The following is a 9355-nucleotide window of genomic DNA, read 5'->3' as shown; positions in this document are numbered from 1 at the left end:
TTTATAAATAGAATACTTGTATTCATTTTTTTCTTTTAAGAATCACAGCTACATGAACTCTAACAACACAAGACGCCCGCTGACGGCTTATACAAACAGTACAATAATAAATGTACTCTTCACAGTGGCATTGTACATCAGTATGTCTATTAACATTTGCAAAAATAAAACAAACAACTCCCGCTCATTTAAAACATGGGATAAGAAGACATTTCATAAAACGTCAGTTAATTTTGAAACACCCAAAGAATTAACAATGAAAGTTATAAAACTGGAATGGGCCTGAATTTTAGGCACACGTTTAAAAGAAGACTAGGTAGTTTGAGTGCTTAGGTTTCGCTTATGGGGCGATGACCATGGCACATTGTGATTTCACTCTACCTCAGAATAAAAACACAGTGAAGGAAAACATATCAACAAACCATTGAAATATTTTGGCAATTTACAATGTTATATACATTCATTCACTCTCAGACACACATCTGTTCATTTTCACACATGGAATGCAACTATCATAAAATATGGGAGATGAAATAATCTGCTACATGCCCTAGATTGATGAAGCATTTGTAAACCTTACTACAAACCCCACATGACAGAATTACCAGATCTCTTTGGATGAAATGAGTCATAAGGTAGAATCAAAGCTTTAGAATCAGTCGTAGTACACCCTCCTCCAATGTAATCACACAGTCAATGAGCACAAGCTGAGTAATAAGAGCGCTTCACTTTCATACTTGGTTCTCAAAAGACCTATGCGTAAACTGTGATAAATCCCAGTACTTGTCTGACATATGGCAAGCGGGTGAGATCATTATCTCTTTACCCATTTTACAAAAACAGAATTGATCGAGCAATGGGAAATGTAGCTAAGCCTTTTTTACGCAAAGCTTGAAAGAAAAACAATCCTTTTTGAAAAATTAGGCGTACATTATAAAAATTTGAAAATAAGGTGTAGGTAAAGATCCTAAGTAAACAATGGGTGGGCTGAAAAACAAAAATATCATTTCATTCCCGGTATACTGGTGTACTAGGCTAAAAGTGCTATGCACTTAAATAAACATATCAATAATAATAGTAATATTTGCTAAGCAATAACTTCACTTATTTTCTAGTTTCATCAATCACCCACAAACAAAATTGCTGGTTACAGATTAATTCTGCCGAGGCAGTTTCTCTTTGGATGAGGATACCACATGAGGGCATAAACAAATATTAATTCATGTGACCGTCACTATCTTCTTGTGTTTTATGACTACAGTTCAACATAGTCAAAAATCAATAACATTTCATAAAATCTATACTTCTGTATACATATAATTTTATACATTATGAAACTAATCAAACCTAAATGTTACTACATAATACTATGTACAGAGAGGATTGAGTATTAGTACTATAAATAATGTGATACGATGCTTTCAAGCATACTACCAAACATGGATTAAAACATTGACTACAATTTCATCTAAACATCAAATCAAGCTCCAATATGAACAACTAACATAAAAAGGAATAAATATGATGAAACAATGTACACAGTTCACTATTTTAAGTAATTATCTTCCATATTTTGTACAGGTAAAATCACTACAAGAAATACACACACTTTGTTTATAACAGAAACTCTTTTTTTTAGTAAAATGTACAGACTTGGTCTCCCCATAATCTAATCGAATATCACCGGTCTGGTCTAACAGAGACACACGGCCAAATGGCACTGGAACGGATACGAGTAGGAGTGTCGAGCAATACCGGTCGGGTGAACCCTGCCCCCACTATAGCGTTTGTGACATGCAGACCGGGAGCAGAAGTCACCCGACTGGTATGGTCGCCGTCAGCAGGACACCGGCAAGGAACGACGCACGACGCCCCCTACTCTAAGTGGCGGAACTTGTGGGCGGACATCTGCGACAACCCGAGGACGGCATACTGGCAGCTTAGACAGTGGTAGTGAGTCTGCTTGCCGGAGTGCGCACACGACTCTGAGTGGCAGGGCTGGGACGGTGTGAACTTCTCGAAGCCGGCCGCCATGATAGAGTCGAGCTTCTGGTGCTGTCGCCGGTGAGCCACCACCTTGTTGGTGTCGGTGCAGACGAACTCGCACTTGAGGCAGTGGAAGTGCGACGCCTTGTTCTGCATGGCGCCCAGTGTGGACGTGTACACGCAGTCCGGCCGGTTGCAGGACACGTTGGCGCGGAACTGCTGGAAGTCGCCGCCCATGAGCGTGTCCAGGCGCTCGTGGCGCGCCGTGTGCTGCACGAAGCGCGTCTTGTCGCAGAACGAGTAGCCGCAGTCCTTGCGCATGCAGTGGAAGTGCGTCTGGTGCTCCCTGTAGCCGCAGTGGGGGTACTTGCAGTCCTCGTTAAACCTGAAGCAAAACAAAGGTTAAGCGGCTGTCCGTCGTTATCTCGATATGTACGTGTTTTGGTGGGAAAACTAACCTGAACCTGATGTAGCCGTCTGGTACAGGCTCGTCCTTGAGAATGCGCATGCTGTTCTGGATGCGAGCCTTCTTGGCCTCGGGGCTCATGTCCTGGTGCCCGGGCATGATGTGCGGCGACATGGCGCGCTTGAGCGCGAGGTGCTGGTGCAGCCCGGGCACGCCGGGCACGCCGCCCATGCCGTCGAGCCGGTGGTCCAGGAGCCCGTTGGAGGTGAGGGGGTGCGGGCCGCCGAAGCCCGAGGGCGACACTCCGAACATGAGTCCGGAGGGCGACGAGTAGATGGCGGGCATGCCGTGCTGGAGGTACGGCAGCCCCTGGGAGGTCATGAGGGCCAGCTGCTGGTTGGCCACGGCGGCGGCCATGGCCGCGTTGAAGTGGTGCTGCGGGAAGGGCGAGCCGTGGCCGTGCAGCGCGCCGTGCGGAGGCATGCCTAGCGCGACGCCCCCCATGGCGGCGGCCTGCGACGGCATGCCCAGCGCCGCGGCGGCGGCCAGCGAGTGCTCGGCGGGCGACGGCTGCTGCTCGTTGCTGTCGTGGTCGTTGCTGTCCTCGGGCGTGGCCGCACCCTCGCGCTTGAGGGGCGTCCCGGGCGACAGCGCACCCGTCGAGTGCTTGGCGATGTGCGGCCGCAGCCGCTCCAGCTCGGAGAAGGCCTGGTTGCAAGCGTTGCAGTGGTAGTGCTCCTTGCGCTTGAGCTTGCAGAAGGGCCGCGAGCAGCTCTGCTCCGGGCCGTAGCGCATGTGTCGGTCGGGGGACATCCACTCGGGGAGGGTGTGGGCGCCGGGCGCGTGCTGCGGCGGGGTGGGCGCCGGCGGGCCCGGCGCGCCCTGCAGCCCCGTGGGGGACGGCGGCACGGGCGCCAGGCCGCCGCCACCGCCAGCCTCGGCGTGTTGCTGCAGCAGGCGCGCCAGCGAGTGGCCGCCCGGGCCGGACGCGTCGGGATCAGTCTTGACGATGTCTGCAAAAGGGAAGCAACAGAGCGAGGTTAGGCGTGTGCTGGCGGAGGCGTGCAAGTGGACAGGGCACTACGTGCGAGGGGAGGGAGACCCGACACTCCATGCGAGACACGGCTACAACGGACGCTAGCCAATGACACACTGCCCGGGGCGCCCGGGGCGAGCCAATTCGGATCGAATCAGTGCCGGCAGCCGGGAATGGAACGAATAGCAGAAGCACAACCCAGCGCCACTAGTTCGCATCGGGCGTCGCGGATCGGCTGTTTGATCCATTCCCAGCTGCAGATCTACAAGGCTTTGACCCTTACTGCGTGTAGGGTGACCCACCTGCGACGAAGTGGTGCCTTCGCTCCAGCAGGGCAGGGTTCGGGACGTGGGAGAAGGGAGCGGACGGGGATGGGGGCAGAGAAGGGGAGGACTTGGGGGCGGGGGGCGTCGCGCAGGGCCCCCCGGGCCCCGCGGGAGGGGCTAGGGGCTTTGAACCACCGCCACCACCGATTGCGCCACTTGCGCTGCTACTGCACGAGAACGCAGACAGGGGGTAGAAAGTGCCGGATGCCCTCACCACTTGAAACAAGAAGAGAGAGAAAAAAGAGTGTAAGTGAGCGGGGGTGTCGAAAAGAGTGTAAGTGGGGGGTGAAAGGGGTGCCACAGGCGCAGTGCGTACCCCTCACAGTTTCGCAGCAAACATGTGCTGTATATTTAATGGGGGAACTAAAAATTGATTTCGGGCTGTAGGGTGAAGCGTGTCCAGGTACTTTTTTTAATAATAACTCCGCTTCACACTAATGATCATGCTGAAGACGGCTCGGCAACAAAGCTCAAGGGTAACAAACTCTACGTTTTCTTTTCACATATTGTGCAAGAAAAGGTCCATAAAGTAAAATACTCGTGCCTAAGCCAACTACTTAAATTACTACTGTATTGAAATTACCATGCACTGCCAATCTTGCCTGCGGCTAACTTTGAGAAAAGAACCACTACCGAAATAATCTACGTTTCGTCAAACGAGACGCACCCTCTCTTGCCTATACCGCTTCCTGGTCACGGCACGCTAACCGTCAGGTTAGCCTGCCGCCCATGGCAATCTCACATTTCTGGCGGCAGAGGGGCGAGGTTCGACAAGCAGTGCGATGCTGGGCGGTGCTGTGCGAGTGCGTTAGCGTTGGGGTTGCCTACCTGTGGCACGGGACTGCTCGAGCTGGTGAGGGATGCTGGGCGGCCTGGACCGGGGGGTGCCCGGCGCCGGGGAGGGTGTCCCGGGCGTGGTGGTGGGGGGTGTCCCCGCGGGCCCCGGGCCCGTCGCCGGGGACATGACAGCGCTGCCCACTGGAGACACTGCAAACCAGAGTTTGGGGTGAGTCCTGCTGCACTTGCACCGCTAGCTCGGCTGTGCTGCGCCGTGCGGCGGCCGAGGTACTCACTCTCTCTGAGCGGGGTGTTGGCGCCCATGTCCGCCTTCGCGTCGCCATCCTGGTTGTTGTTGTTGGCCTCGCCGCGGTGCTTGGCCTCGTGCTGGGCCATGTTGGAGTAGCGCACGAACGAGTATCCGCACGCGGGCCGGGCGCAGTGGAAGTGCCTGTTGGCGCGGTTGCTGCAGAGAGAGAGAGGGCTGCTGAGCGCACGGCAATAGCGGGAAGGGGTAGCGACGGCGGCGGGCGCGGCGCTTACCTGGGGCAGCCTGGCAGGCGGCAGTCGATGCTGCGGTCGAAGAACACAAAGCCCGGCAGGATGTCGATGTTGTCGTGGAAGTCGCGGGCGTGCATGAGCAGCACGTCCTCGCGGTCCGTGGCGTAGAAGCAGCGCGGCTGCTTGCAGTGGAAGTGGCGCCGGCCCGACAGCGAGCAGAGCGCGTCGCCGCAGCGCGAGCCCTCGCCCTGCTCGAACAGCATGAAGCCCTCCTGCAGCAGCTCCAGCGTGTTCTGCAAGGGGACAAGAGGGTGGTCAGCATCGTGGGGTGCGAGTCGGGCGTGTTAGTCGCTGGACGGGGCGTTAGCGGGGCGTTAGCGGGGCGCGGGGAGAAGGAGAGGAGGGGAGGAGCGCCGGGAGGGTAGGCAGCCCATCCGACTCGCGGGGCCGACCGGCAGGCAGCTTACCGGCGAGGAGGCCCTGTTGTGGGCGTCGTCCTCAGGGGCAGGAGGGGAGGCTGCCGGGCCGAACATGGACGGCGGGGGCTGGGAAGGCCCCTGGTGGTGCAGCTGCTGCAGCTGCTGCTGCAGGGGAGACTGCCGGGGGCCGGCGGCGGGGGCCGAGGGCTTGGGCAGCTTGAAGCTGGTGAAGATGGCCTGCGGGGTGTCTGGCATGGAGGAGCCGGGAGGGCCGGACATCTGGAAGCACGCCCAGGGCGCCGTCAGGACCACGTCAGGACCTCTGCCTACTCTCCTTCCCTCCTCCTTCTCCTTCAGGCGGCGGGCCTCACGCCACATAAGGGCCGGGGGTGGGGCGGGGGCAGCATACTCACATAGTCGTTCCACACTTCGATGACGCGGTTCTTTGGCGGCCGACCGCGCTTGCGGCGGAACATGGCGTCGATGGAGGAGGCCAGGTGCATCGTGGTGAGCGGGTCGCGACTCTGCGACAGCTTCCGCGAGTACTCGTGCATCTTGTAGTGGTCCAGCCGGCGGAACGGCTTGTCCGTGGGCAGGATGATCTCGCGGCAGTTGTCCTAAGGGACAGGGTCAGTTAAGCTTTGCCAGTCGTGGCTGCCCTGCGGAGATGCTTAATGTCGTCGTGTACTCACCCAGGTGCAGTGGTAGTGTTTCTCCTTGTCCTGGTACGGGCAGTCCTGGTCGCAGTGACACTTGCCCTCGGTGCTGGCGGCCCTGGGCGAGCTGCTGCCGGCGGGCCCCACCGTCACGTAGTAGGCCTCGCTCACCTGGTCCTGCGCGTCGTGGTTGCGCGCGTGCTCCAGCACGGCCTCCCGGGCGCGCAGCACCATGGCGCAGCCCTCGGCGCGGCAGTGCCAGTGCTCGCGGCCCGCCAGCTCGCACCCGGGCGACACCTGCGGGCAGCGCTCGGCGCCCGCGAAGCGCCACGACACGCGCTGCCACAGCGCCTCCTCCTGCGGGACAAGATGCCGACCGTGAGCACGGAGCGGGGCGAGGGGGGGCTGCACCTCCGGGATCAGCCTCGCGACGTCACTTACCGGGGCGTTGGCCTGCGGCTGCGCGGGCTGCGGGGACTGCTGCGGCGCCGGCGGCACCGACTGCGGAGTGTGCCAGGAGGGGGCCTGCTGGTGCTGCTCCGGGGTCGGCGACGACCTGGTCAGGTCGGTGGGAGTGTCGGCGGCGGCCTTGTCGCCGTCCTGGGGCAGCATGTAGGGCGGCGGCAGCATGAAGGCGGGCATGTGCTGCTGCAACGCGAGCAGCGGGTGCGGCGGCGGCGCGCCGGGGCCACCCTGGCTACCCTGTCCCGGTGACAGCGAGCGGCCGTTGGCGTCCGCGGGGTCGGCGCCGTGCTGAGGCGCTGCGCCGGGCTGTCCGCCCAGCCCCGCCATCAGCGAGTGCAGCGCGTTCACGTTGACGGCCTCGTCGCCCATGCCGGCGCTGAACTGGTCGGCGAACGCCTGCCCGTCCACCAGCGACTTCATCATGGACTGGGCCAGCTTGTACTTGCGGTAGGCCAGCTCCGAGTCCTTGCGCTCGTGCTTGCGCTTGTGCGAGAAGAGCTGGCCGCTCGAGTGCAGCACGTACGAGCAGCCCGAGCGGATGCAGTGGATGTGGTTGCAGTTGCCGGAGAAACGGCAGCCTTCGAACGGGCAGGGGTCCTGCTTCATGAACTTCTTGAAGCCGTCCCGCGTCAACTGCTCGTCTTTGATGTGGTACGTCTTGTGCTTTTCTGTAGGGGGGAGAAAACAAACACGATGTTAATCGACAATCTTTAGGGTTAAAAATTGCCCTTCCTCTATGAGAGATGAGCCATTCTTACCCATATCCGCCTTGTTCTTGAACGTGTACTTGCAGCCGTCGCGCCGGCAGTGGAAGTGCGTGGTGCGCTGGCCGAAGAACACGCAGTACTCGGTGCGGCACTCCTCGGTGGCGCGGAAGCGCTGGAAGCCCTCCTGGATGATGGCCGAGTCCTTGCGGTGGTAGTTGGCGTGCATCTGCACGTCCGACGTGCTGATGTACACCTTGTCGCAGTTCTCCTTGATGCAGTGGTAGTGCGTCTGCTTGCGGTTGTGCGAGCACTCCCGATACCGGTCCGAGCAGTCGTCGTTGGGCGAGTACCGCATGAAGCCGTGCGCCAGGCTCTCGGCGCGCTTCTTGTGCCACTTGAAGTGCCGTATCATCTCCTCCTTTTTGACGAAGACACGCGAGTTGCACTCGATGCAGTGGAAGTGCTCCCTGAAACACGAGACGATTTTTGGTTAGGAGACTTTGGTCGCCCGCGAAGAATCGTATCGATTCACATATGTGCCGCACTTTCTTCCCTTCCCGCCGCAATTCACATTCTTCCGATTCACATTAGAGATAATAGGGAGTAATAATTCTTGCCCGTATGTGATTTTTTTTCTCTCACGGCGACCAGCAGAACGCATCTTTCTTTGCTAAAGAAGACACTTTGCCCCCAGCAACCTGCGCCTCGCTGCAGCGCGTCTCGCCAGACCCCTCCGGCATCCCACCGACCCGAGCGCGCGCCAGGGAGCATAGAAAGACGACCGTAGTCGGCAAGAAAAAAAATCGCGATACCTTCCTTATATATTTTTTTTTTGCTTTATTTTTTATTCGCAACTCTGGCGAGCAAAGCCAGGCCAGGCCTTATCTAAACGAAATGGCAACAACTTCATATCGAGGGAAGCGCGCTGGCTGGCCGGGGGGTATAGAGGTGTGAGAACCCGGCACGGCACACCGCGTCGGGCAATCAGCTCCTCTCGAAATAAAATATATAGCATGCGCAGGGAATGCCGTGGAGATGGCCCCGGACGGCATGCAAGCAGTTGTCAATACAAACGCATTCTGTTTATGGTTTCGGTCCGGCGATCAATAATAATGGCCCCGCGGACCTGACCTGCCCCAGCGGTGCATCCCCGGCGCATCCGCCGGCGGGATGGGATATGATACCGTATTAGAGCGGGGCTGCACTGCACAGCACGGCTGCACAGCACACGGGGCGGGCCGCGGGACCGCGACAGCACAATGGGCCATGGGCCGACCACCGCCGTGCACCGCGGCTTCATTTTCATGCTTGTGAATTGATGTGTCGCTAGGCTAATTTGGGTCAACACTCCCCCCTCCCCCACCCCGTCTTTCCCCCTCCCCCTCTCTCCACACACACACACACATTTTCTATCTCACGCGTAGGCCCTCTCTCCCACCCTCCCTTCCACCACACGGCTCCTTTACGAGTTGATAGGCCGCCACAAAAGGGGCGCCGCCACCACTTCCCCGTGCGTGTGTGTGTGAGCGTGCGCGTGTTCGCCAGAGTGGTCAGCCATCACTTACACGCACCGCGGCCAAAACACTTTTTATTATTATTATTCCTACACCAACGCCGCAACCCCCAATTGAGCCGGCGCCGCTCAACAGGGCCGAGGGCCGTAAACGTGTGAGCCCGCAGAGTGGCTGACTCACCTGTAGTTGAGGTCCTTGCAGAAGGCGCGGCCGCACTCGAGCGCCGAGCTGAAGCGCTTCACGTAGCGCGAGTAGTCGATGGGGGCCGCCGCCTTGCCGCCGGCCGCGCCGGGGACGCCGGGGACGCCGCCGGGCGCACCGGGGGCGACGCCGCCGGGCACCACGCCGCCGCCGAGTCCAGAGGCCGCGGCCGCGAGCGAGGGCATGCCCTGGAGCAGGCCGCCTGCAACAAGCAAAACGGTACAACGGTCAGCACAATGACATTGGAAACTGAATTTTCAAACAAGCCCAAAATGTTCACTAGACTGATTTTCTCATATCGCAATAAAGTTAGTGCCCGCGCACCACAAGAGCGAGGAACGTCAGCCGGATCGCCCACCGC

General features: G+C 58.2%; 1 protein-coding gene across 5 annotated transcripts in view; it reads right to left on the bottom strand.

The window, feature by feature from the left end:
• LOC113211630 (zinc finger protein castor homolog 1) overlaps window positions 1–9355 on the bottom strand; it is a 190341-nt gene continuing 180986 nt past the window's right edge. For 3 of the 5 annotated variants that reach the window (XM_052263927.1, XM_052263926.1, XM_052263928.1), the window contains 12 exons: window positions 8974–9196; window positions 7331–7746; window positions 6549–7240; window positions 6144–6464; window positions 5865–6068; window positions 5500–5730; window positions 5075–5325; window positions 4828–4997; window positions 4583–4741; window positions 3731–3970; window positions 2445–3405; window positions 1–2371 (listed from right to left, as the gene is read on the bottom strand). In XM_052263927.1, the coding sequence (XP_052119887.1) occupies window positions 1876–2371; window positions 2445–3405; window positions 3731–3970; window positions 4583–4741; window positions 4828–4997; window positions 5075–5325; window positions 5500–5730; window positions 5865–6068; window positions 6144–6464; window positions 6549–7240; window positions 7331–7746; window positions 8974–9196 (4364 nt within the window). In that variant the 3' untranslated portion in view covers window positions 1–1875. The remainder of the gene's footprint in view (window positions 2372–2444; window positions 3406–3730; window positions 3971–4582; window positions 4742–4827; window positions 4998–5074; window positions 5326–5499; window positions 5731–5864; window positions 6069–6143; window positions 6465–6548; window positions 7241–7330; window positions 7747–8973; window positions 9197–9355) is intronic. The other 2 variants (XM_052263929.1, XM_052263930.1) reach the window with 2 other exon arrangements.

This window comes from Frankliniella occidentalis, unplaced genomic scaffold, assembly GCF_000697945.3.
Source record: "Frankliniella occidentalis isolate FOCC.00 unplaced genomic scaffold, Focc_3.1 Scaffold15, whole genome shotgun sequence".
Classification (NCBI taxonomy): Eukaryota; Metazoa; Arthropoda; class Insecta; order Thysanoptera; family Thripidae; genus Frankliniella; species Frankliniella occidentalis.
The sequence above is the reverse complement of the archived record's forward strand: the minus strand, read 5'-3'. Positions and strand labels throughout refer to the sequence as shown.